At 51.6% G+C, this 27,933-nt stretch overlaps 1 protein-coding gene across 4 annotated transcripts in view; it reads right to left on the bottom strand.

Annotated features, from left to right (window-relative positions):
• NTRK3 (neurotrophic receptor tyrosine kinase 3) overlaps positions 1-27,933 on the bottom strand; it is a 372,106-nt gene that overhangs the window by 52,400 nt on the left and 291,773 nt on the right. For all 4 annotated transcript variants that reach the window (XM_047737526.1, XM_047737521.1, XM_047737523.1 and 1 more), the window contains one exon: positions 8,219-8,349. In XM_047737526.1, the coding sequence (XP_047593482.1) occupies positions 8,219-8,349 (131 nt within the window). The remainder of the gene's footprint in view (positions 1-8,218; positions 8,350-27,933) is intronic.

Genomic DNA, 27,933 nt, shown 5'->3' with positions numbered 1-27,933 from the left:
CACAACAGCCAGGCCCGATTCCTTCCTTCCTCAGTCGTTCATCTTTGCAGAAACAGAAGCCGACTTCCTGACCGCACCTCCCATCCACTGGTCAGTGATCTCCGTACATGGTCATCTCAGAGCCCTTTGCTCCCGGAGAGTTTGTGTGCATGGTGGAGGGAGCAGGAGGCTGTGCATGTGGAAGGCCTGACCAAGGCCCCTTCCCCTAAGCTCTTCTTGAAGAAATGGTCCCGCAGCTAAAACTAACAGTAGAAAAACCGCCATCCCATTGGTTTAACTTTGTAAATTAGCCTATGCCCAGAGCCTACCAGAAACCAGGCACAATACAGCCTCCTTGCCTTTTCTATTCCCTGATTTTAGATTGTGAAGGAGTGTATGTTTGCAGAGAAACATCCACATGCTGGCTTCTAGAAGGCATCTGTGTCCTCCTAGTGGGAAACTGAAGGAGGCGCTAGGATTGGGGGGGCGGTGGTGGTGACTGCAGCTGTGGGAATGGCAGTGAACCAGCAGCAGCTTCAGGATCCACCCAGAACCAGGATGGGGTCAAGTCTTGCAAAGTCCCAGGGCAGGATGGGCAGGTGGGCATCTCACGGTCACTAAAACGCCACAGCATAGCCCCTGTGGGGTGGGAGAGCCCAGGGGGAATGGAAGACCTCAGACTGGGGTCCAGGAAGACAAATAGAAGAGCACAAGTCAGGAGGGGTGTCAGGTGTGAGTGCGGGTGCTCGAGCACCAGAAGGGGACAGTGAGACCGAAGTAGAAGGTTCAGAGCCCCTCTGAGCCACAGGGATGCAGCTGGGCTGGCCACAAGGAGGATGAGCAGTAATGGCGGTGGGGGGAGGCTCTCTTCCTGCAGGAGGAGTCTGGGCAGGGGTGCGCACACATTTCAGGCTTCCCTCCCTTCCCTGCGAGCTCAGAAGGCAAACGGGGCCAAACAGCCACTTGCTCCCACCAACAGAGTTTCGTCCCCTCACCAGACACAACACCAGGCCATGAGGGAGGGAGTATGAAGTTTGCACGGCTATTTTCAGATTCGTGAACATCTAGACAGGCATGGGATTGGTTTGCATCCTTTCTGCCAAACATCTGGTCTTTTTGGTGATTGAGGCAGACCGACGTTCCCTGTAGATCATGTTACTTCTGAAAGGCCAAGGCCAGCCAGGGGTCTTTCGGTTGCCTTGGCCATGCCCATTAACTGGAATCCACAGGGCTACCTTGCCTGCAGGGTTGTGCATTGGCAAAAATCCTATCTGGTAAGGCCCATCAGACCTCCATCAGTCATCAGCACACATTACAGATGATGCCCTTTGAGCATGAAAAGGACCTTAAATATCACCAGCTTCCTTCCACCTGCTCACTTCCGGAGCTGGAGAAACTGAGGCCCAGCCCCATCTGGGAGGCAGCACGCATTCGCACATCACAAATGACAGAAGCGTACCATTAAACCGGACCTCAGCCATCTCTGGGACCCCCGGGGTCCGTGCCAATGCCTCTAGGGCCATGGTCTCTTAGCCAGAAATCAAATCCACTCCACCTTCGACCAGCACCACTTGTCACTCTTCTCAAACTCTGGAGCTTTCACCGAAAATGTGTTTGATGAAATGTTTCTACTGTTGAAAGAAATGTTGGGATTTATCTAATGCAGCTTTCCCACCTCACAGGTGAGGAAGCCGAGGTCCAGAATGGGGGACTGACTTGCCAAAGACCATGCAAGGAGCCACAGCTTGGATCTGGAGCCTGGGGACACTTTCCCGGCCAGCATATCGGCTTGAATTAATTTACCAGATGAATCGGCCACTAGGCTTGTCCCCATAGGGAATGGGGGGCACAGATGTGAAAGGGCAGAAGACAGGGCCACCAGGCAGGACACACTGCTGCTGGCAGAGGGGCCGGGCCCAACGAGGATGCTGAGCAGGTAGGGCTGACTAAGACCAGAAAGGCGGTGGGCAATCCAGCCCGTGGCTGACTTTGCGGCTCTGATCTCATGGGTTCCGCACATCGGCTCTGGCTGCCTTCTCAGGGAAGCTGCTAAGAAAGGAGCACGCCACTGTGGGTCCACGTCTAGCCAGAGCAATGATATTTGCCAAGGCTTCTTGCTATGCATGGAAGAAGGTAGAGTCATGGTGAGAGGGTTGACCCAACTCCTGAGCCTGGGAGTGTGGCCTGGGCCGTGGGTAGAAGATGACTGCCTGTGATTTACTTTTCCATGAAGAATAAGGGGGGATGGGGAAGAGGAACCCAGCATGGGTGGGATAGGACACTACTAAGATTTATGGGAATGCTGGATTTATGGGAGGGAAAAGTAGATCAAATTTGGGGCCAGCCAAATGGCCTCTCTCCATCTCTGTAAATCATTCTCTCTCGCACCGTCTGGATGCCGATGGCAGTCATGGGATTTTTGTTCTCAGTTCTCGGGCAGTGCCAGGCAGTGTCCCCAAGCCTGGCACTCCACACTGCCAGGCAGATAGGGGTTTCTCATTTGGGAGATGGGCACAAAGCAACAGCTGTCCCCCAGTCTCTCCACAGCCCTTGTCCACTGCCAGCTCTCTCTCTGCCTTCACCCTGGGTTTTCCAGCTCCCGGGTCCAACTTGAGGTTTCCATGTAATTGGCAAAGGGTCAGTGTGGCATCAGGGGTCCAGGGCTGCAGGTGGCCCCAATTCCCAGGGACTGATGCAACTGGGACAGAGATGACAGGAGGAGACTAATGAGGAGGAAAATCAGCTCAGTGGCTCTCCCGCCCTTCTCCGTGGAGTCCACACTCAACCCCTTCTTCAGGGCTGGGAAACTTCAAAGTGGATCGCCAGTCGGGGGCACCAGGAGCACACCAGGGGCAGAACCGGGGCTCAGCATGGCTGCCAACTGTCATTGTAGGGAGCCAGGTCTCACCAGAGGGTCTCTGAAACCAAGGAGGCTCCCCTCGGTCCTCTGAGCAGTATCCATAGATCAGAGGTCTGGAATTTACCCTGTGCCTCATCTCCTTTCTTTTCCCCCAGAGTTTGAGGACAATTGTGCTTTGATCTTCCCCTCCATGTGGATCATATCTCATGCCCACCCCAGCCCTGGTTTTCCATGGGTCCATTTGGTTAGATAGAAGGGAAGCAGTCCAGATGGCAAGAACATTTGAATTTCTTGGGGCGCCTGGGTGGCTCAGCACCGACTCCTGATTTCAGCTCAGGTCATGATCTCAGGGTCGTGAGATCAAGCCCCTCAATGGACTTCACCCTGAGCATGAGCCTGCATAAGGTTCTCTCTCTCCCTCCCCCTCTGCTCCACCCCTGCTTCCTCTCTCTCTCTCTCTCAAAGAAAAAAAAAAAAAAAGTGTTTGGTTTCAGATTTCATTAGTATACTGATACTCATTTAATATGTGCAGAGAGACACACATTCCTAAATGTTCAAACTTTTATATATTCAAACACACACACACACACACACACACACACATCAATCTACACTTTTTAAGTATAAAAATCATCTCTCTCCTTTTCTCTCAAAATCCACTGTCACTTCTCTTTGTTGACACTCACAAATGATCTTATGAGAGAGGAAGCTGGATAAGTTATCACAAGCACAGGTGCCCTTCTCTCATCTGGCTTCCTGGCATGCAACTGGCCATTGGTTTCTCATTGCTTTTAGGATAAAGTCCAAACCCCTTAACACAGTCATGGGCTCTAAATGTCAGGTCTCCCCATCTCTCTCTACCTTCTTTCTTCTGTGCCCTTCCTCTCCCTCACTCACTATACTTTGGTCTCATTGGTCTTTCTGTCCTTGGTACCCACCAAACTTTTACCTGCCTCAGGCCCTTTGCACATGGGTTCTTTCGGCCAGAAAAAACCTCTCCACTAAGTTATATCCACATGACTGGCCAAATTAATTGGTACTATCTGTTACCTCTCAGGAACACCCTGACTGAAACCCATTATGCCTTGAATATTCACTGCTAGTTGGATAACCAGACAGATATCTTTGTCCCAGAGGGGAGCTTGCCAAGGGTCAGCTGTGATTGTTTCCCAAAATCATTTATGATCCATCTGTTAATGTCATTGCTTAATGTAATGAAACATCACAGAAACCAATGAAATATGAGTACAAAGAGTTGGCTGGTTTTCTTTCTTTTTTTTTTTAAAAAAGATCTGAGTAATTTTGGGGACGGTCTTGGTAGCTCACTCAGTTAAGAATCTGATTCTTGATTTCAGCTCAGGTCATGATCTTGGGGTCATGAAGTCAAGCCCTAACTTGGACTCTGTGCTCAGTGAGGAGTTTGCTTAAGATTCTCTCTGTCCCTCTCCCTCTGCCCCTCCCCCATCATATGTACTCACTTGCGTTTTCTCCCTCAAAAAAAACCCAAAAAACATATTTTTTTAAAAATGTTTTTTTTTTTTTTAATGTGACAGAGGGAGCAAGAGAGCACAAGCAGAGGGAGCAGCAGAGGGAGAGGGAGAAGCAGACTCCCTACTGAGAAGGGAGCCCCACACGGGACTGGATTCCAGAAACCTGAGATCATGACCTAAGCCAAAGGCAGACGCTTAATGACTGAGACACCCAGGTACTCCAAGTTGCCTATTTTTATGGAACTTAAGGTGAAGCCTTTATTTTTTAATTTTTTTTAAGGATTTTATTTATTTGACAGAGAGAGACACAGCGAGAGAGGGAACACAAGCAGGGGGAGTGGGAGAGGGAGAAGCAGGCTTCCCACCAAGCAGGGAGCCCAATGCAGATAAAGACTCTGGAAAGACCTGCTAAAGGTCAGTGGTTAAGAAGTGTTAAGAGAAAAACCCATTTTTTAAGAAATTGGGAAAATACTAAAAATCTGAGATTCTGCACTCAGATTGTCTCACAAATATTTTCAGTATCTGTTCCAAGGTAAACTAACTGAAACTAGAAATCATGAACACCCAAAACAAAAACAAAACAACTCTCCAAATGAAAAGGAACTCCAGAGTTGCAGTTCAGACATACTGGAAGAAAGAGAAGGTTAGATCCAAATGTTTCAAATTATCAACAACCACAACATGAATCAAGTTAATTCTATAGGAACAGGCTGATAGAGATGTTAAAATAAGTAAAATTGTTCAAAGACAGTAAAGAAATAATTACTAAAAACAAAGCAAAACAAAAACCAAAAAACCAACAAGATGGTATGCAGCCAAAACAGGGAGAAATAAAATTAAGATAACCAAAAAACCATGAACTAATTAGATAGCTTGGAATTAGATTATACGGTTCATGGAAGTTAAAACAAAAGCCTCCACAGACAGGACAAACCCTACACTAGATAAAACCACAAGAAGAATTCATGACTCAAAGTGATGCTGAGATTCACCCAGGTCACAGCCTGGTGAGACAGAGGGAAAGGCAGTGACGAGGGGCTCCTCCCCTCCTCTGTGAAGGAGAGGGGCTGCCTGGATCTTAGGTGCTCCCACCACTGATTCACTGCAGGACCTTGGGCAAATTCCCTGACCTTTCTTTCTGTGCCTCAGTGTCCGCTTCTTGAAAATGGGGATAGTGATGGTGCCTGACACTTAGGGTGGCTTGAGAGGGCAAAATATTAACCCACACACATTACTGACAGTGGGGCCATAATTGGTGCTTCCCATTAGATGCTGTTGTTATCATCCTGAACACCACCCTCCTCCTCCTCACCTATCCCTTCTGGGCTCTCATGTTCTAGGATCCTGAAATGGGAGCTACATGGGCCTATGTGTCCCCTTGTCTCCTCCACCCCTAGTGCCTCACTCGGTGCCAGGCACATCGTAAGTGCTCAATAAATATTTATGGGATGAGTAAATTAAGCATATTTTTAAGAACATGATCAATCATTGAAAGAAAAATCTTTTACAGCACACTGAACCATTACAAACTAACATTAGTATATCCTCAGTGTAAGGAGAAAATAAAACACTGTCAACCTCCCATACCCCACTCTTCCAATATTCTCTCTCTCCCCACAAAGGTAACTACTACATTGACTTATAGAGGTCACGGGCTTGCTTTTGGAAAACAGTTTTTACTACCTAAGTATAAATCCCTAACCACTAGAGTTCAGTTTTACCTGTTTTTTAAACCTGAAATAAGTGGGATCATATATATAACCTTATATAATTATAATTATATATTAATTAATATATTAATAATTATAATATAATTATAGTCAATATAATTATATTATTTTATATATAATATATTATATATAACATCATATATATGATGGTGATGAGAGAGATATATATGTATATATATATTTCTAGATCTGTCCTTTTTCATTCACCATGCTGTTTTTGAGATTGTTTATTATTACATATAGCTACAGATCACTCATTTTCTTAGTTGAATAGTTTCTTATTGTATGAGCATACCACCTTTATTTATCCATGCAGCTACCGATGGACCCTTGGGGCTGTTTCCAGTTTTTGGCTGTTGTAAATAATGCTTTCTAAACATTATTAGACATATCTCTAGATAGCTAGCTAGCTAGCTAGGTAATAGAAAGGAAGGAAGGAAGGATGGGAGGGAGGGAGGGAAGGAGGGAGGAAAATAGAAGGAAATAAAGGTGGGTGGGTGGGTAGGTGGATGGTGGGATGGATGGATGGATAGATGGATGGATAGATGATAGAAACAAAGACAAATACCTAGTGGATATAGGTCTAGAAGTAGAAGTGCTAGGTCACACAGTTTGATGTTCTAGAAAACCAAACTGGTTTTCAGAATGCGTATACCACTTCACCTTCCCACCGGCACAGGAGGTACACAGGAGGTGCATAGGAGCCGTGCCCTATTTTTGTCAGCACTTGCTATGATCACCACCGTTCAGCCATTCTGCTCGGCATTCACTGGTATCTCATTATGGTTCAATATGCATTTTTCTGATGATGAGTTAACTGGACCCCTCTCTCATTCTCCCAACAGCTATCTGGCTATCGGAGGAGACTCTCTGAGATCTTGTGAACAAGAGTATTCTCTGTCAGATGATTATGTCAAAAGGGCATCAACGATTTAAAAATATGAATCATGTGACTTTTTTTTTTTAGTATTATTTATTTATCTGACAGAAAGAGAGATCACAAGTAGGCAGAGAGGCAGGCAGAGAGAAGGGGAAGCAGGTTCCCTGCTGAGCAGAGAGCCCCATGCAGGGCTCGATCCCAGGACCCTGAGATCATGACCTGAGCCGAAGGCAGAGGCTTAACCCACTGAGCCACCCAGGTGCCCCAGAATCATGTGATTTGAATGCCAGGTTTACAGGACCCATATGTCCAAATTATGCTCTTGTCCCGCTCTCCTCCCTCCCTAAGTAATCTCTTGTCCCCCAAGCCAACAGCAAACATCTTTAGAACAGAGGCTGTGAGGTCTGCTCTGTCTCCCCCATTGCAAAAAAAATCTTGCCAATCAACTTAAAACCACAATTTTGGGAAAACCTAACTTTGGGTTATACTTGGATGTGTACTCTGAAAGTCCACAACTACCTGCACCAATATGAGAGCGAACTCAAGAGGAAGGGAGTTGCACAAAGGAGTCAAATCTGAAGAGGACGAGAAAAGCAGAAAACACCATTTCTCAGCCCTTCTCCAGGGGAGATGAGTGTCTTCTCCAGAGGCTGGGTGGATCTCCTGGGCAGCAAATGTTGCAAAATCCCAGGGCACTCACCTCCTCCAGGTTCCCAGACTCAAGGAGAGAAGAAAACCCTCTTCAAAGGATGAAAACAGAAACACATTTTTCTGTGTCATCCAATCTGGGTACTGTCCCTTAATGCCCGACTGCTCAGCGAGAAACATTTCCCAAGGTTTGGGGCCATTATTCTATTTCCTGCTCAATGCACAAAAATGTCCATTTCATTTACCAGTCCCCCGAGGGATGCTGGAATGCCCAGTGGATTCGTGTCACCCTATAAATTAAAAGTCTGAGGGAAGTGCAGACTCTTTGGGGGACAAAATTAGAAATCTTTCCACTTCCCTGGCCCAAGCCGTTTAAAGACATCCTCACTCACCGGACCATCCCGTGTCTGTGGAGGCGCGCTGAGCCAGTTTATTCTCAGGCTGCTCAGGGACGCAGCTCCAGCCTTCCAAAGCCAGAGGACACCTCACTGACCTCGGAGCAAGGGCCCGATTGCGTCCCATAACGACCAGAACCCTTTCACACCCGGGACGGAGTGAGCCTCTGCTGCTGGCTCCCCGGCCCCCAGCCGCCTCCCTCCTTCCTGGCAGCCCGCAGACCTCCCGGATGTACCTTCACAGCCACGAGCATCTTGTCCTTGGTCGGGCTGAGGTTGTAGCACTCGGCAAGGAAGACCTTCCCAAAGGCTCCCTCGCCCAGTTCCCGCTTCAGCACGATGTCCCTTCTCTTAATGTGCTGCACGTCTGTAGGAGGGGACAGAAGACGAGAGAGCAGCCCATCAGTTCCAGGCACCTGTCCTCACCACAGGGGGGTTGCCGCTTGTGTGCCCACAGCATGGAGAGGCAGACCTGGCCATGGACCCAACTCACTCCTGATAACTGGCCTTGTATGGGCGTGGGGCGGGGGGGAGTCCGACCCAGAACCAAATCAGTCTCAGCCCTGTCCCAACCCACCCCTAACCAGTCTACATTACAGTGGCCTCGGCTGGAAAACAGAGTCCACCGGGTTCACGCACAGGATTCTGGAACAATCAGCTATGGTTGCTAGACAGCGTGCACATATAGGGCAGTCTAAGCAGCCACTGGTGCAGGAAAGCCCTGGGCATCCTGCAGGTTCTGACTCGGGAGGTCTGAGAGTCTGCAGGTCTAACAAACTCTGTGGGGACACCCGAGTGTCCCGGGCCCACGGACTGCACCTCCAATAGTGTGGTTTGAATCCCGGGCCCCGCCACCTCCTTCTTGGTTTTTTTGAGCTTGGGAAAGTGATTGCATCCCAGAGCCTCAATGTCCTCATCTGTAAAATGGGATTAACATCCAGCCATGCCTTTCTTGCTGAATTGTTATGACAATTAAATGAGAAAGCCTGCTTGAAGGCTTCGGCCCAGTGCCTGGGACAATCGAAAGACGCACACACACCTGCAGACACACACGGGCTCTCGTTACACAGCAGCAGCTGTATCAGTCCTAGCAAGGTGTCTGCTTTGTGGTGGAGACTGCGACGTGGGAGCTAAAATTATCTGGGGGAAGCCTCTGCTTGACAAATCCCGCTCTTCTGAAAAACCAATGAGATCGTGAAAGCCAAGACCAGAGAGCACCCTGGAAACACGGTCTAGGCAGAGAAGGGTTGCCACGGCCTCAGCTGGCTTAGCAAGCCTGTTAAAGTCCGTCTGCCAGGAGAAAGCAAGGATGGGACCCCAGGAAAGAAGACTACAGAGGGCTAGTATGAGCCATGGGCTGGTGATGAAAGGAGCACGCCTGGATGGAGACCGATCGCTGATCTTCCCATGACTGCACAACAGGCAGGCGCCCACTGCCCACCCGTGGGGATGTTAGGAAGAGCCGTGACAGTGGGGTGGGGGGTGGGGGGGGGAACCTGCCTCAAAGGACCTTGTCAAAAACTGAGAACTGAAGACGGGGGAGTGGCAAGCCTACCATCCCCGTGAGTGAGGAGACAGGAGACAGGAACAGATGGGTGCAGATTGGTGTTTGGGTTGGCTTGGGAATTTCTTCCAGAATAGACTCCAAATCTTTTTGTTTGTTTGTTTGCTTCTGTCAAAGTTCACGGTCTCCCCACCGTGTTCCAGATGACCTGCTGGGGAGGATCTGTGGGAGGAAGCGTTTGCAGACCATTTTTCTCTCCTCCCCAGCAAGACGGACCTGTAGGCTCCCAGAGGCACGAGCCATGTGAGTACACAGCAGGGCTCTGCCCCAGTCTGCACAACAAGCAAATTAAAATTTGGTTTTCTTCTTTACACCCCGTGTCACTATTTCTTAGCCTCTGAGGAATGGGATTTGTTGGCCTTGAAGGGGAAGGCCAGAGAGTCTCCCGCTGAGAGAAAAATGGGAGGTCAGGGCCACTCAGGGGAGGCCGTCTGCTCTTTGCTGCCTAATCGTTCCCAGGTGACCAGCGATGACGCACGGGGTCCTACAAGGTGAGCGTCCTGGTGTGGCCGCGGAGCGCAGACGGGCCGAGAAGGCAGCCGTGAGAGGCCAAGTCCACACCTCTGAACGTGCCGGGACTGGGGAGGAGTGAGAAGTCGGAGGCACCCGGACCAGACCTGGACCTTCCGCATCGTCCAGGCTCCTCACAAAACATCTTAGGACTCGGTTCCCTTGTCTGTAAAATGGCTGTGGGAGGACACGCAAGTTCTACTCACCTGCTACGTGCGCTGGTTACGTGAAGGTTTGTAATTCCTCGAGTCCTCTAACACGGCTGCGTGTTTTGGTCTTTGCATCGTTATGCATATTATTTTACAAGAAAGGGAAGCAAGCCAGGGCCAAGTCAGAAGTCCGCACCTGGTGGCTGAGTTGGGACCGGAATCCAGAGCATCGGGCCACACCAGAGTAGCCAAACCACAAGGGGACAAGGCCCCTTTGGTCCCAGACGCACCCCAACACCAGCATCCCTCGGCACTGTAAGAGGGCACTGTCGTTCTCACACTTGAGCTGCGACAGAATCTTCTACGAGGCTCATTCAAACACACTGCTGGGCCCTTTCTCCCAGAGTTTCCCATTCACTAGGTCCAGGCTGGAGCCTGAGAACTTGCTTTTCTAGCAGGTTCCCACGTGATACTGACCGTGCTGATCTGGGCACCCCACTTCGAGACCCACTGGAACAGGATGGCATTCGCAGGGGAGGGATAAGCCAGCTCTTAACGGACAGTCCCACACCCGCAGATGTTTTATTCATTTCTCACTACCTGAAGGCCTACAATCCTCGACTGACCAGGGGCCCCTCTCCCCCACCTAGCTGCATGGCCAAGGCTAAGTCAAGGTCCCTCTCAGGGACTCAACGGCTCAGCCATGCGATGAATGAAGGTCATGCCTCTCTCGCCTTCTTGTGTCCTAGACACATCCCCACAAAGGGAAAGCAACAGGATATAAATTCCTGGATCCCTTAGTCCAACTCTGGGCTGAGCGACCTCATCAGCCCCCCGAGCTCTTCTTACTCTCAGCTGCCATGAGTGCAGAATGAGGACAGCGGGATGGAGGAATTCCATGGAGAGTGGGCTCTGTTCAGCTGCCTGGGCTGGCCCGTGTCTTAGAGCCCACCAGCTCCCCTCCCTCCCTCAGCAGCATGAATCACAAGCCCGGAAAGGTTCAGACAAGTCAAGTGGACGCAGCAAACAGGGAGCCATTTCTCAACCCTCCCTCCGTACCCCAGGACTCGAGAGCCTGGCGGCAGCAGAACCCCAGCCATAGGAGAGGGGTAATGGCTATGGGCCTTGAATGCATTAGTGGGGGCACAGGTGACCACGTTCCTGGGAACGTTGCTGCTCTCCGCAAGCATGGAGGAGAAGCTTCCCCCAGATTTGCTAAGGGATCTTTTTCAGAGACTCGGGAACACCCAGGAGCTCAGAATTAAACAGGCCTGGCTCACTCTAGTTGTCTTCGGGGAGAAGTATTTTGAGAGCGATACCTGAGCCTAGTCTCCAAAAGGGGGAGCGAGATCTAGAAAGGGCAGCAGGAGGGATGGAAAATAAATATAGATTCCATTCGAGCATAAATCCTCCCCCAGGAGAGAACACCCCGCCAGTCGTGGGGATGAGGAGCTCCTCACGGCAAATGGGGAGAGAGGCTGGGTGTGCGCCAAATATGTAGGCGAGTCACTTCTGTATGGACAGCCCCGTGTACCAACAAGAGAGTAGACCCCAAAACATCATCTGAGCAGCAGCTTATCCCTGAACCTAAGCAGGGAGAAGCAGGGAAAAGGGAAGTTCATTGGTGGCCGGTCCTACCCCGTGGTCAACATTCACTTCTGATGATAACCACAAGAGCCGAGGGTGATTGTGCCCCTTTCACAGATGAGAAAAGGGAGGCAGGGCTAACTCTCCAACGTTCACAGAGCATGGCCAAAGAAGGCTTCTCTCTTTCACATGGCTCCCGCACTCGAGTTCCTTCTAGTACTCAGGATGGCCTTTCTTCTGTCCTCCCCTAATTTGTGGCCACTAAGACCATTCGGTCCACAGAAAAGTCAACCCTTCATCTTCCCCTTCTTCCAGCCTTGTCTGACTTCTCTTACCCCACTCCTCCTGGGACTCTATAGCCCAAGGGAGAAGGAAGGAGCTTCCTTTCCAGAGGCCCCAGAGGAGGAGTGGGGGGGAGGGGATCAGGGTGGGAGGAAAGGGCGCTGCTTGGGCCCTGGGAGACGGCTGGAGTGAGCCATTCCCATTTCTGACATCCTCTTGTCTACTTGGGCCTCTTTTTGTGCTTATTTTTAGCCCACACGGGCTGCTCAGAGCTGCCTCTGGAGAAGCCATCTGACCTGCACGCCAAGAAGTGATGGATTCTCCTAGGAGGAGAGGGCATCAATCTCCTTTTACTGCCTGGTTGGCTGGCCCGGCAGAGTCTGGGTCACAGGGCTCAGACGCCTGGACCCTGGCAGGGGAGGAGGAGGGAGAGGGATGCACAGCCCAGGCCGTGGGAACACATCCTAATCTCCAGGGAGGAGAGGCAGCTACAGAAAGCAGTGGGGGGGGCCAGGCACCAGGGGGAGCGGTCTCTGGGAGACCACACGGAGCTCCTGGGACTTTCTATCCTGACTCTTCCCCCAGCTTCTTCCTTCAACACAGCCCCCTTCTGGGCTCTGCCAGAGGAAATCATCCGTAGAGTTTCTCTTTCCCGCAGGACAACCGGTTCCTCAGACGAAACACAACGAGGAGTTCTGTTTCAGTTACTGCTCCATGAATTTTCCTCTGTACCGATAATTATACCATATGTATGGGATGCACTTCTGCGAGGTCTTCCAGGCCTGGAGTGAGCTTGACCTAGGGCGGAATCACTAATTCAAAGAGGTCGCAGCCACCTCCGTCCAGAAGACCTCAGAGGCCGCGGAGCTCAGTGGGCAGGCTGTGGTCATCCCCTTGCCCTCCCCGTGTTCACCCAAGCTGCCTTGCCCAGCACCTTCTGTGACCTACACTGGTCTGCAGGACAGACAGACGTGGCTGGTGACGTCAGTGACCACTGTCAGCCTCACCTCCGTGTTCTGGGAGAACAGGGCTGTGCCCGGCAGAAACCGCTCGGTGCTGCTAATCAGGCACGAAGAGGAAGCATAAAACCCATGAAAAATGGGGGAGCTGAGCAACAGACCACTGGGGAAGAGAGACAGGTCTGTATGGGAGCCCAGATCCTGCTGCTCATGGCCGTATCCACTGCTGGGCTGTGGCTCCTTATCCGTAGAATGGGTGTGTGAGTGTCTACGCAGCCAAGTTTTAGGAGGACAGAGGCACGCTTTCTGAATAATAGAGGTCATCAGAACTGTCCGAAACATGACGGGCATTTAATACAAGTGTGTTCCTTCCCTTCTACAGGATTTTCATTTGACGCAAGAGCTCAGTCTACTGAGAACCAAAGAGTGACTTGGAAAGAAACCCGAAGAGGGTTTGTTCTCCTGCAATAAAATGGCTGAGGCTGCCCCGGGGGGAGCCAGTGCCGTCTCAGGGGGCTCCCAGCAGCCGGTCCATACCTGCCACCACAATGTCCAACCTCCTCCCTCTACAGAGTCCAAAATAGTTTGTGGGAGGAGGTCGGTCAGACAGCGGAATAAAGACATCGAAGGCAGAGACAGCCACCTACTAAAGATTACTATTGATCATGAGGAAAAGAAACAACCAGACGCCCCAGGGTCGGCGGTTATGAAGAATGGTGGTCCCGACTCCACTCTGTGTCAGGCAGCAAAGTCACGGCCCCAAGGCTGGCGCACTGCCTCAGTCAGACCCAGGCTGTCCTCACAGAAGGCCATCGGCCCCCTCGGTGCCTTGGTTGATGGTTGTCCTAGGAGGCCACGCACTCAGGCAGCTCGGAGACCATCCCTCCCTGAAAGCTGCTCTCCTGAGGGACTCAGGGCCAGACAGGTGCTCTCTCAGTTGGGGCCTGATGGGCTCTCCTGGCCACCCTGCCTTCCCTGCTCGCCTGGCCTGCTGTCACACCCAGTGCCTAACCCGGTCCCAGCCTCATTGCGGAGACGTCTCAGGTCTTTCCTCCGTCACCTCTGTCTCTCTCCATGCTGGTCTCTCTGAGCTTCTCATCATCCCCTGATGCCTTTGCTAATAATACAGACAAGTCCCATCAGAGCCAGGAACCGTGCTAAGTGCTCACCACACCTCGTCTCGTTTGTCCTCACAGTGGTCTTAAACACAACGTCTGCCCAAGTTCAAGGTGATGAAGCAATTTGCTCAAGGTCGCCCAGCGGTGACAGGTGGCCCATCAGACTCTAGGGTCCAGCAAGCACGGGCCACCCTCCTTCCCCTCACTCATGACAGCCTCCCCCTCACCAGGCTCTGCCATGCCTACCCCGGGGAGGACCCTGCCTTCTGAACCAGCAGAGACCATGGCAGAAACCAATCACATCTATAAGGACATGGAGAGAATCCTTTCCCTTATCCCTGCCACCATGGGTCGTTACTCCCCGAGCCCGACAGGAGCAGCAAAGTCGGCTTCTGGAGATGAGGACGGTCCCAGAAGGCACAAATGCAAGACGCCGAGGCCTCACAGAACAAGAGAGGGTCTCCTCAGCCTCGGGGTTCTCACATTACGAGGTGAGTCCAGAGGGCGCCCGTGTGCGAGATGGAAGGGAGGGGTGCAGTCCTGGCAGGAAGGGCGGGGGGCGTGGAGAGGGAACCAGAGAAGAAGGGAGGACCTCGGAGAAGTGTGTGTTTTCTTTGCACTAGCCAGACCCAAGGGTCCCGGGCTGCCAAAAACGCTCAGAAGAAAACATCAATTCAATACCACACATTTAATTACACATGAAATGGAATGTCTTTAAATGGAAGAATAACATTCCCGGGGCTCCAATGGTGGGTGTTTGTAGTGGCAAGAGGGAGACAGAGGGACCAGCTCTGCATCTTTGAGGGGGAAGGAGACTGCTGCGCGAGAGAGCAGGACTCCTGCTTTTGCTAGAGGTAGGGACTGCTGCCTGCCCTTCCAGATGCGCCCTCCCCAATTCTCAAGGCCCCAGTGGCTACATCTCCTTTCCCGCCAACTGGCGGGCGGGTGGGTAGAACTCATTTCCCCTCTGGTATCACACAAGGGCAGAAGGAGGTAAGCGTGTGCCCTGACCAGCTGTGGACCACTGCCGTGGTCTGCAGCCAACCTGCTCAGTCTCCCCATGGACAGAAGAGTGGAGCGTGGCCGACCCGCTCAGTCTCCTCACTCTTCCAAGGCAATCCCTGGACGGTTTACAGGCAAGGAAAACTAAGAGGACCTCTAGGGTGAAGCCGATTCAGGGTTGACAGAACCTGAGGCTGCCGCTGGCCAGGCTGGGTCCCATCCCAAGGCTCCCCTAGCTGAACTGGGACTCCCCTGCCCAGTTTGAGGCCTCGGCAAAAGGGGACTGGCGGTGCTCAAGTCGGAGACCCGTGTGTGTTGTGAAGTTGTTAAGTTGTGCCCCAGCACCGGGCACAACACGCAGCAGGTGCTCACTCAGTATCTGGCGCGTAAGCAAATGGATGAAAACTCCCCCCACCCCCGAATCCCTGCTGGGGACGTGAGGAGAAGAACACGGCAGAGAGGGGAGGAAGAAGGGAGGCTGAGGGAGCAGTAAAAAGAAAGGAAAGATGAGTGAGAATGGGAAAGGATCCAGAAAGTTCCAAAGAGCAGCCTTATTTATGTCCTGGCTCCAAGACTGGCCCCAGGAACCAGGACCACATTGAAACAGGACAGTTCTGAGACCCACGTCCTGAGCCCCCCTCCCAGCACCCAGTCTCCCCAACAGAATGCCTCTGCGGTCTCCTGGGACAAAGCTCGACACACACCCGGTGTCCACTCGGGGGCACGTGCGCGCCCCGAGGCAAGGGGTAACGGGCTAGGACACCAAGACGCCGTGTTCCCACCGAGACGTATACATAAATAAGACACCCTGCTGTTTCTGGAAACGACGGGGAGAGAGGATCAACAGAGGACTGTCTGTTCTGGGGTGATTTCCAACTCATGTTTCCTGACATGAGGAGTTCAGAGGGGGGGGGGACGTTCAGACATGCCCCCCCCCCCCCCCCGCCGCAGGTGCTACCCCGTGGAGCTCGACCTTGAGCTTGGGCACTGTGACGGCCACGCAGGGCCTCCCTCACCCACCCTGCCTTCTGTACCCACTCCCTTCATCTACAGGTCGCGCTGGCCCTTCCCATGGTGACAGGACCCCTTCTGACTCTCATTAAGCACTGACTGCTCCAGCTGAGAGTAAAGAGCTGGAAACTCCCCGAGGAGAGCATCTGGAATTGAGCAGCTAGGTGCTGAAAGACGAAGCTCAGGATCCAACTGGAAATCTGTCCCTCCAGCAACTTGCCTGGCTCCCCATTCTCTCCCCTTCCCCCAGCCTGGATGTTTTCTTCCCAACTTGTCAGTGACAAACCCTTACTCCAAATGCCCATACAAGGGGCCAGTCCTGAGTCTCAGTGTCCCCAGAGGCCCTTCCCCGCCAACAGCTTCCCCGGGGACGCTGCTCTGTCCTCTCAGACCTGGCATCTAACTCTGTCCCCCAAGTCCCTCCTGGGACACTGTGGCTTTTCATCAGCAGACACAGGGCAGAATGTGTTCAAGGATGTACCTTCCGGCTCTGCAGCTCAAGGCCAAGACACAGACGGCTGGGCCCCATGGAGCTGTGAGGATGCACCTTCACATAGACATCCTGAGTTCAGGAAGTAGAAATGCCTGGAAGAACTTCCGGGTGAACCGGAAGGGGATCAGAGGACCAGTCACCCACTCACGGGACATGCCATCAGCCTTGAAGTCTACCAGCTCCCTTAGGTCCAGTAGGAGACGGAACCCTTCAGGCAGGAGCGGGAGGAATGGGCAACAATACAGGCCAGGGCAACAATATATCCAAATGCCCACAAACATGTATGAAAAGAAGACAAGGACAAGAAGGGGGCCTTGTTACAAATAAGCACCAGTATTAAGAGCCAGAGCATAGCTTTGGAATGAGGCACAACTCAGTAGGAATTCACGTTCAACAGAAAAAAATCTTAGGAGACAGAACTGGACAATTTTCCAAGCCAAGTTCAAGCTTCACAGTTTTCAAGCTTCAATGTTTCATGAAATTAAGAGAATACCCCACCCACCCATTCTTGGGTTCAGTGAAATTCTGTGTGTACAGTATCGTGTCTGAAGGTTATAAATCTGTATAATAATGGCTACAAAGTTTCACAAAGGAATGTGCCAGCTTCTTCCTCCCACTTGCTCCCTTCTTCAACCTTCCATGAGCTTCTCTGATTACTTAATCTCTCTGATCCTTGATTTCCTCACCTGTAAAATGGAGATAGCAAAAAAAAAAAAAAAAAAAAAAAAAGCCAACCACACGGCCTTGTTGGATCTTTAAATGACACTGGTGTTGAATGCTTAGAACAATGCATTAGCCCATAGCATCAATGTCTTCAGGGGGAGGTCTCTGGGATGCTATTTGAGAACTCTACTAACTTGGCCCAAATCCCCAGGCGTTTTCCCTCATAAATTCCCTGCATAAATACATAAAATAGGTCCGACAGATGGAGGGGCTCTCGCTCACTGTCCTCTGAGCTCCCCGTGTGAATTCATACCTGTGCATTTTTACCCACATCATTCCTCCATCTGGGTACCCGGCACCAACTTACACCAGGAAAAACCAGCTCATGTCCCAAGAGCAACTCCAGTCCCATGTTGTCCATAAGATCTCCTCCAGATCTTCTTCCAGATCTCACTGTCCCCCCAGCCTCATGTATGCCTAGTGCAGAAACAGATGTCCTGGGACCCCTCTGCCTACTTCGCTTCTCCTCATCTCACTCATCTCCCTCTAGGGAGAAACTCAGCACATGTTTGCTACCTGGCTGGAGGGAGCAAAGGACATTAGCAAAGGCCACTGGGAGAATTTTTTGCAACATACGCTGAGTATGTTGAGACACGGGCTCCTGGGTTATTTGTGGGCACAGGCCCAGCCCTTAGATCTCCCACATTCACCAGCTGTCAAAGGGGGCTCCTTTGCCTCGTGGCCTCCAAGAAACTCAGTGAAGATTTTAGTTTAAACAAGCCTAGGACATAAGCAGGTAGCCCAGCTGGGACACAGGACCCCATCTTAGGGTCCTGGAAGGCCTTTCTTTAGGAAGGGTCGACTTCAATTCTGCCTAAAGCAGGAGGCAGAGCTCAGGCACCAGGGAGAGGGGGAGCTGGGGTTCTCAAGGGAAGGAAAGGCAGGATACCCAGGCCTTGAGAATTTAGAAACATATATCCCCTTATGGGGCCCTCGGGGTCTTTCACAAAACACTCATCTTTCCTCTATGCAGGGCTGAAACTCAGGACATAATTGGGACCTTCTAGAACATACCTATGCTCTCTTTGGGAGGCTTTCAATTCTGGGGGCGGCAGAAGACTGCTCTCGGGTGGCTCTGGTCACCCTGCTTCCCGTCTTCCCCGGCCACACCAGTGGGGAAGGGGTTGTGGTGACAAACCACACCTGCTAATCCCCCACATCTTCCCCCTGCCCAAGAGGTCGACAGCTCCCTCAGTCCTCCCAGCTCAGCTCAGCTCCTACACGCTTCCTTCCCTGCCCCTCAGTGCAGAATTCTCAGTGGCCGGCTCACCATAAGCCCACCCCAGGATTCCTGGCCAGACCTCCCTTCACCTGACCACACCTGTTCTACCAGACTGCTGGAGAGCCCTGAAGTCCACCTCCACAGCCGGAGGAGGCCTTTGGGGACCTGGGGAGTCAGCGGCTGGGCCCCCTCCAAGGGGATGTTCCCATTTCCAGCTCCCACTCCCACAGCAGAGTCATCTGCCAGGCACCTTCCCCTCCCCACACCTCCTGCCCTGGTCCTCACTCTCTTCGGCCTTGTGTCTGATGGGTTCAAGGTCAGAGGCCAGAGCCCCTGGGTCGCTGCCATGCAGGCCCTTGGCGTGGGCAGCCTGAGCTCGGTGCGGCCAGCAGATTCGTTCCTCACGGCCTCCGCCATCCCGGATCCGAGCCCCCCTGCCGCAGCCCTCATGCTCTGCCAGGTGTTTCTCCACATCCTCTGAGCTCACGTCCAAGAGATCCCCCACACCAGATGTTCAACGCACTGGCCGGTGGTTTCCTGGCTGCTCTCCTAAACCTCCCCCTACCCTGCAATTCCACCAAAAACAAAACAAAACAAAGAAAAAGTTGGAATCAGCGGAAGGCTTGGTGCCCCACCTGACCCCTGGAATCCCTCCATGGGCTTGATGGCTCAGATCAGGTCTATCTGAGTTCCTCACGTGCCAGGCTGCTTCTAGGGTCCCAGTAATGTCACCAGCCACACATACATGGTGCCTTGGACCAGAAGATCATATTTTCTAGGTCTTTTGGTGCCAGAAGAAATGGAGCCACATAGATGTTTGGGCTCTGAATGATGCCTTTGTTAGATCCCAGAAACTGGGGGTCATATGGCTGTTAGAACCAATGTCATTGGGAAATCAGGAGGAAAGAACTCTTCATTGGACACCGTTGGTCTGTGTTGCTGACATGGGGCCACCTTTCATTGTTGGGTCTGGACACACTTGGGTAGTCCCCAAAACACCAAGACGAGGACTCTAGGACATGAGCCCCAGGAATCCACATAGAACATACTCAGGAGCCCAGTAAGAAACCATGTTCCCATCCCCTACAGGGGGACCCCAGCTCCCTCTTCCCACTGGCCTTGGGGCCCCCTCCCCTCTCATCTTTCAAAAGAGATTATTGCTTGATGTAGTGACCTCAACACACCCTTTGTCCACTGTGGTCATCTCTAGCACAGACCACTGTAACCTTCCTCTCCTGACACTTTCTCACCCCTTTGTCCACTCGCTCTCTGAGAACAAGCCCTTCCAGTCCCCTTGCCCGCCTGCCCCCGCCTGTGTGGGTCCTCATCCTTCATCACTGGCTTGCTCTTTCCAGCTTCCTGCTGCCATTTTGCTCCTGTCTTGACCTTTTCAATAAGTGTACTTTCTTTTTCTCTGAAATAGATCTTCATTTCTGGCTCCTCAGGCAGGTGTGAAGGGCTCCTTAGGTGCCCCCCACGACCCACCCAGCACAAAGCACGAGCAGGGTGCACAGGCCGGGGCTGCCATTCCCCCGCCCCACCGCCCCGCCGCCAGCATTTGGAGAAGCCCGTCCTTGTGCATGGCTCCCTAACACAGCCTTCCTGGCCCCACAGATGGAATCCAGAAGAGCTAAGCGAGATAAGCTGTTTCCCACACCAGCTCTTTTACTCTATAAACTGGCCCTTTTCTTCTATGTCTCTCTTGTCTAGGAACTTACCCATTTTCCCATTTTCAGCACAGAAAGTGCATAAGCTGAATGACCGGACAGTAGAGCCCCTTCCTGGAAACTGGTCTTGTGTTGATTACCCACGGATGTCATCTGGTATAACTTTTCTGTATCTGTGAGATGTGGGGTCAAACATACGTGAATCTCCACTTACTCTGGCTCATGCATTCGGCGGAATGACTTAGGAAATCCAAGTTATAAAATCAGGAAGGAATTAAGTCTTTGGATCGAAGACCGGTCATGGAAAATAAACTGGGGAAAAAAATGTTCTGCAAGAGAGCAAAGCCACTTGATAAATGTCTCGTTGTAATGAGAAGACCCCCAAAAAGGTCTCTTGCAGACCAGAGTCTGGTGAATGGAATTTGCTGCCTAATGCTCGTGATTACTAATTTCACATGTGAAAAGCCACGGCACTCTCCACCTGGTGTGTGGTCTCTTCTGTTTTACTTTAGTGGGCATTAGAAATAAACGGATTAATAAAGAAAAGCATCTATAAGTGCATGCATGAGTTCCTGACAGCCATGGGGATATCAGGGGGTCTGAACTGTTACAGATCAATTTTTACCACTCACACACAATTCCCTGGCCGTTGATTTCCCAGTGACGTGGTAGCAAGAACAAACCACAAGACAACATCCTGTTCTGCCCCTGCGGGTGTGCAAGGAGCAGGGGATGGAGAGGCCCTTTTTATGCCAGGATGGTTCAAGGTCCCAGAGCTGGCATCAGACACTCGCAGCTCTGCAAAGGACTAGCTGTGTGACCCTGGGCATCTTACTTAACCTCTCTGAGGGGACATCTGTCCCGACTGTGATTCCCCCTTGGATGTCTGTAAGCAAATGAAATGACATCAGTCTGCAAACCTCTGAGCACAGCGGCAGAACCCCAGCGAGCGCTAAGACCAAGATTTACTTCTACTCTCTTACCTGAGATTGCTCGTTTGGGCTGCTGGCCAACTCTCATGCACCCCGGCACTCGCGGACCCAGAGGCGAGCATCCCTTCAAAGGTCATCTGTCCTCTAATAGCACACCTACTGCACCTGTCCACCTGACATGAATTTGTCTGCAGAAGACTCTGCCAGCCACTTCCAGCTAGAGAAAACTCTGATTGCTCCAGGCTGTGGGCCTTCAAATAGGGCCGTTTGCCTGGCTTATAGAAGCTGTTTGTTCTCTACTGCCAACGACAGAGGGTCAGGAGATCTGGGGACATGGCAAGGCACAGAGGAGCTGGAGGGCGACACATGACAAGCTCACAGCAGGTGGGAATCACTTGGAGTAGCTTTTACATCGGCAAATGGAGCCTTCAGAGTGGCTGAACTCTGTGGTTCAGCTGGCAAGCGAGGGCTCTATGTCTGGGTCTCGGTCGAGAAGGGCAGAGAGAGAGCTGGAAAATGATCTCCTTTGTCGGCCCCCATGAGAAACCCTTGCTCTAAACCTCCCTGTCAGCTCCAGCCACTGTCCACCCCTGCCCCCAGCATGATGGGAAAACTGGACAGAGAAGAGGCGAGTTCTATAAAAATTGTCATTTTGACAGTAATGGAAACAGGGGCACCCACCTGGACCCCCCACTTACTTGCCGAGGGGCCACACACTCACTCACGGTGTAATGTGTTCAACAAATGTGCGTTGAGTTACAGTGTGTGTCAAAGCCAAGCTGTGTGCTGGGGGCTTGGTAGGGAGTGACATTTTTCTGGAGCTCAGGGGTCTAGCGTGAAGGCAGGCAGGTCACAGGCAAATCCAATCCCCATGGGGAAGCCAGGTGAAGATCTCAGGGGCACCTGACAGGTGCATCTAGCTGGGTCTTGAGGGGCTGGGGAGATGGCTGTCGGGGAAAGCGATCTATTCTCTTTGAGCCTCCATTTCTTCACATAAAAATGTGAAAATATATGTAAAAATGACTTTCACACAATAGTCAGATGGAGAATGTTCTTGTTCTGTCTCCCACCAACAATAACAGTAAAAAAGGTGCCTGGCTCATAGGCGTCAAGTTCGCCCAGGTACTTAGAGATGCGTCTCTGGGTTCTGGTGTAGGAGGGGCATGTCGTCTAGAGGAAGCTGCCCAGGAAACCCTCACTCTGACTATCACACCACAGTGTTCCAGTTGTGCCTTGAAATTTCCAGTCCCTGGGGTACAGTGGTGGGTTTTATGGTCTCCTTAACCAAACAGCTTGGCTCTGGCCAACACCACTCAACACAACTTACGGAACCAGACTGCCTGGGGTCAAATTCAGTCCACCCCGATCATTTTGTTCTGTGACCTTGGGAAAGTTACTTAACTCTCTGATTCTTGGTTTCTTTATCATTTGAAAAAAAAAAAATGCCTGCCTCATAGAAGTATGTTGAGTATAAATGTTTCAGTCTATGTAGAACACGTATTTAAGGACCTAAATCAGGCATCATCATTAAAGGTCAGGTATTGTCACCAACAACTTCATCATCATCATCAAGATCTTCACCGTCTTGGTGACCACAGTCCCACAGAGGGGGGCCTTCTGACTGGTGGTACCTTTCCTGTGGGAGGCTGTGTGGTGTCACTAAGAGGTCAGGCTTGACTGGAACCCAGGCTCCACTGCCACTAGCTGTGTTACCTTTCTGAGCCTTGATCTCCTCGTCTGTGAAATGGGCTAATAAGAGCACTCAGACCACAGTATTGTTGCAAGATTAAATGAGATCATATACAGAGAGCAGCCTGGAACGAAAGGGGCTCTCAGTAAATGGCAGCGGCCACGTCCCTCTGTGTTAGCACAGAGGAAAGAAATGTTCACGTCTAATCATATGTAGTCACTCTGTCCTTTCAGGAGGGGTGACACACTTCATGTAAGGGACAAATCAATCTTACTGCTTCCTTTACCTCGGGGAGATCCTGAAAGAAGACAGAAACATGTTAAACTCCGACAAGTTCTCTATCCTGCTGGAGATGGACAGGAAGCAGACGGCCCACGGTTTCGCAGAGCACCTGAATTCGGCTCCTTGCTTAGCAAGGAAGGAACAATATCATTCTGGACAGTGAGGTCTTGTGACTGGATCTCCCTGGGGGGAAAACATGGGAGAGAAGAAAGGGGAGCCTTGCAGCATGGGGGGAGGGGGAGGTGGCCTCTTGGTGGGGAAGCTGGGGGACTTTTCTGAACAGAAATATCTAAGATTCAGCATTTGCTAATTTGTGTTGCCAGCACATAATGTCAAAACTAGAGCAAAAGCCACTTCTCTACACACAAACTTCACGTGGGTGTGATGTTCTGAGCATGAAACACTTCACCGAAGGCATGTGTCACTTACTGGGGACGAAGACCCGAAGAGCAGTGGTCCATACAGATGCTGGGCAGCCGGTAAAGTCATGCAACCCAGTGAGAGCAGAGACCCTGAAGTTTTCATAAGAACCAGTTGCAGCCTCCCTGTGGCCGGACAGCCTTGGAGACACGGGGTGGAACGCGTATGCATGGTGGGTCTCCAGGAGTTTCATCTGAAGGCTGCTCCACCATCATCTGGCTTGTGAAATCATCCTCATCGTCCCAATCCCTCCCTACGGCCTCTGCTTGGGGGGGTCGAGTGGTCTTTCATACGTGGCGCAGCCAAAAGAGAAATCTCACTCCTTACCCCTGCACCTGCCGTCCTCAGGGTCTTCGAGTGTATAAATGGCACTGCCATTCTCTCAGGGACACAAGCCCCTCGTCCTCCAGCTTTCCTTGATGGCCTTTTACCACTTGCCACCAACGCCCATCAGTAAATCCTGTTGGCTGTAGCCTCCAAACATGTCTTAAATCTGTCCTCATCCCTAGGAGATCCACCTTCTCCCCTCCCACCACCGCCATGACGGCCTCTCATCCGGGTAATGGGCTCCTAACTGAGTTTCCATTCTTCCCCCCGCCCCTCACTCCCACTGGGACATGGCCAGCCAGCCTGGGTCATCTTCAATAAACAGCAAAGTAGGAAGCTTCACGTCCCTCTCCTACTTCAAATCTGAGCTTAGAGTGAAAGCCAAACTTGCTTTATCATTGCTTATGGGATCTGATCCTGCCTAGCCCCTTGCCCTCATCACCAGCCCTCCTCCAGCACCCACTACCCTCTCTGCTATCCCCCCCACTTGCCTTTCCTTCTCTCCTCACATATTTCAAGGTAGGTGACACCTTAGAGCCTGGACAGCAGCCACTACCTGTCCCAGAATGCCCGCTCTGCTGCCCTTCAACGGAAAAGAGTCACTTTGATCACGGGACATTGTTTTAATTTTCATGCATAGCACAATATGACGGCCCTTGGAAAATTGTCTCACTGATTTACCCATCTGCTTCTCATCGGGCCTCCCCGGAGGAAAGGCAGTGCCACCAAAGCTAAGACTCGTGTGTCTTTCCATCAGAACTGAACCACAGCAGCTCAATGCCTATTGGTTAAACAGATGAGTGATTGCCTTGGTGGGTTTTTTTTCAATCACTGTTACCTAGGCTCCTGTGACTGAAAATACTGAGCGAGGACTAGAGATCCAGGACCAGATAAATGGCTGCAGCTTCAGCAGAACTGAATTCTGAAACCCAGGCGGTGGGGCTAGTTATGAAACCAGGGCAGCCCGCGGCAGGAGGGCAGTCACACCTCTGAGTTAACACTGAGCTGAAGACCCTGGTCGTCTGAGCAGAGATGCCATCAGCAAACTCGAGAATGTCAAAGTTACTGAAAATCAGAACCTGGGCTGCTTCATCTCTCCTAAAATCCCACTTTCTTGACCTGAAGCTCTATACCCAGGTTCAGGCTCGATCACAGCATTAATTCATGAAGCCATGGACACCAACCAATAGGGCCATTTCTTCAACTGGAAAGTCCTCAACTACCGTGTCATTGGGAGGGCTCCATGAACCTTTTCACAGGGAACAGCTAGAACTGGCAAGGTGCGGGACTCGCTGGGTTTCTAGACCCTTGTTTGTGGGGGGGGGGGCATCCTTGTACGGGGCCAGCCCACTGCCCCATTGAACTCTCAGGAAGGTGGGTGCCCAGCTTCATCCCACTAGGCAAAGGGAGGAGCAGACCCAAAATTTGGCTCTGATGCAGGCAAAGTCAGGGAAATTGAGATCAGCCAAAACTCACTGTAGTGAAAATGAGTAGTGTTTGCCCCCCACCCTCCTTATGCAAGTTCATCAGTATCTGGGTCCCCTTCCCAAGAAGGCTGAGCCAGAACCTCCTTCCAGGGCGACAACAGAAAAACTCCCCCAGTGTATAGACAAACTCTCTCTCTCGGATGACTGTGTTCTGTACCTCACTACGGAAACAGAAATCCCTTCAATTGTTTCCCTTTAGTCTTACTTCCCTCGTTTTTGGCTTTCCTTCTTGCCTTAGATGGAGTCCTTTTTTTCAAGCCTTTGTCCTCAGCTTTTCTCATCTATTTTTTGAATGTTGCCCAACTCTTATTACCACTGTTTGGTACTGTAAGTCTCTCCTTCCCGCTGACTTCTAACCTACAGGGTAAGGTTCCCCCATCGTCATAAAAAGCATTCTTTGACCCTACCTACCCCCCTAGAAACTTCTCGCATGCCCCCCTTCATCAGCAGACCCTTTGATGGGCCGTTTACTACTTGAGCTGACTTGACTACTCCTTTCTCAAGGCTTTGTCCTCTCACCTCCTCACGCCATGGCCCACCTATCACAGTGTCACAGTGATCTCTTGATGCCCAAATCAAAAGGCTTTTCCTTAGCCCTCACTCAACACCGGTGAGCCTCAAGTCCTTCAGTCTGACCAAAGCTTACCTGAGCTCTCTCACCCTTGGCCATCCTGCTAAGACGACCGGGGGTGCTCACCTATCTTGTCAGACATGGGTATGATCAGGATTCTGGAATTCTGGGGAACCCAAACATAGAGCTAGCTATCCCAACATCATGCACGATTCCTTCGTGCCCAGCCATCTTCCTATGAAGCAGCGACCAGATTTGAAATCATCTTTGCAACTCTGATGCATAGCCCCGCCCCCTGCATTAAGTTCCAATCATTCAGTCGTCTCATTCATTAAATCACTGAACACAATTAAGGTCGTGTGTGTCATGGAGGTCAAAAAACCTCAGGTAGTTGCATGGATAGACTTCCAGGGAGACTGAAAGCCCCTTTGCTGGGAGATCTTCAGAAAGGAAAGGACTGAATGAATGCCTTCCTTAACAGCTTCTGAGAAATGAGCAACTATGTATCAATCGCCCACTGTGCTGAGCCGGGACACCATTGACAGATTTGCAGAATGTCAGGCTGGTGGCAGCAGGAGCTGAGGAGGGGGAGGGAGAAGTCAGAAATGCAGGAAGCAGACCAAGTTCAAAATGGCTGTAGGGGCAGAGCCACTTCCTGGCTGGACACTGTGACCCCCTGACTGGTCCCTGCTTCCTGAGCTGGGACAGGTCCTGCCAGGGGCCTGGCTAGACAGAGTGAGCGGCATGTGACCCCTGGTGTGTCATTGAGGGTACCTCTGCCCTCCGGCCGGGCCATCAGAAGCTAATTCCAGCTCCAATTACTGGCAACTGCCTCTTTGCAATCCCATTGCAAGGAAGGGGGCAGGGCAGTCTCACAGAGTTCCTTCCCATCCTGTGCCTCCTTGATTCCCAGCTACCCTGGCTTGCAGGAGATGCCAGCGAGCCTCCTGTGGTGGGCCACACATGCCTGAGCAGGCATCCACGGCCGGCATCCACTGTCCCTCCCTCAGCCTGGCAGATAGAAAGGACCAGCACCCAGGGAACCTGGAATACACATGGCATCTTGGCAGCCAGCTCTGACGGATGACCAATGAACAGCTTGCCTGGGCTGTAGGAAGTGACACAAACCCTAATTGCACTTATTGGTTCAACGTCAATGCTCCTCCCCTGCCCAGCTTGTTTTTCCTACCAGATCTCCATCCTTAATACCACCCCCTTCTGCTCATGCGCTGCCATATATTTGTGTGACTTCTGTCTCACCCACTGTGCTGTCCATGGACCTTCCCTGTCCCCGGGAACTCACCTCCAGCCCAGGAACTCAGAAGGAGGGAGGGCACATTTCTCCCCCTTGTCAGTTTCTGTCCCATGCCCACCCCCTGAAGGACGACATTAAGGGCCCTTTTAGAAAAAGAGCAGGAGGCGTGCTGGAAGCCCAACATGGGCTTTGCTGTCACCACTGAGAGCTGCAAGAAAGGAAACATGCTACCCCTTGACTAAAAACCTGCAGGTTTCGAGAAGCTCATGATCGATCTCCACCCCTTCCTACTTCCTGGTGCTTTATCCTTGGGTTTGCTCCAGGAGGCTGACTTCTCTCCAGCTTGGGCCCCTCCTCTGCCTGGTGCCCAGTCCATGGTTTGGCTGGAAATGCCTCGCTCTGAACTTGTCTGTGGCCTTAGTACAGCCGCTTTCCATCTCTGCTGTCATGTCCCACTCAATGTGTTCCTGGGAGGCCACCTGCTTAAAGGCCAGAGCAGGAGGTCAGGATACACGGGTACTGGCTTCCAACCCTCACCCTGACCTTGAGAAAGTCAAGATGCCACGCTTGGTTAGCCATGTGTATGACATCAGAGATTAGAAGCTTCACTCAGAATCCCATTAACATTTCTGAACTGTGCAGCTCAGAATCTCCAGGCAGAATATGGGGTAAGGCCCTGACCGAGGGAGTATTTGGGGGA

This window comes from Lutra lutra, chromosome 7, assembly GCF_902655055.1.
Source record: "Lutra lutra chromosome 7, mLutLut1.2, whole genome shotgun sequence".
NCBI classification, from domain to species: Eukaryota; Metazoa; Chordata; class Mammalia; order Carnivora; family Mustelidae; genus Lutra; species Lutra lutra.
The sequence above is the reverse complement of the archived record's forward strand: the minus strand, read 5'-3'. Positions and strand labels throughout refer to the sequence as shown.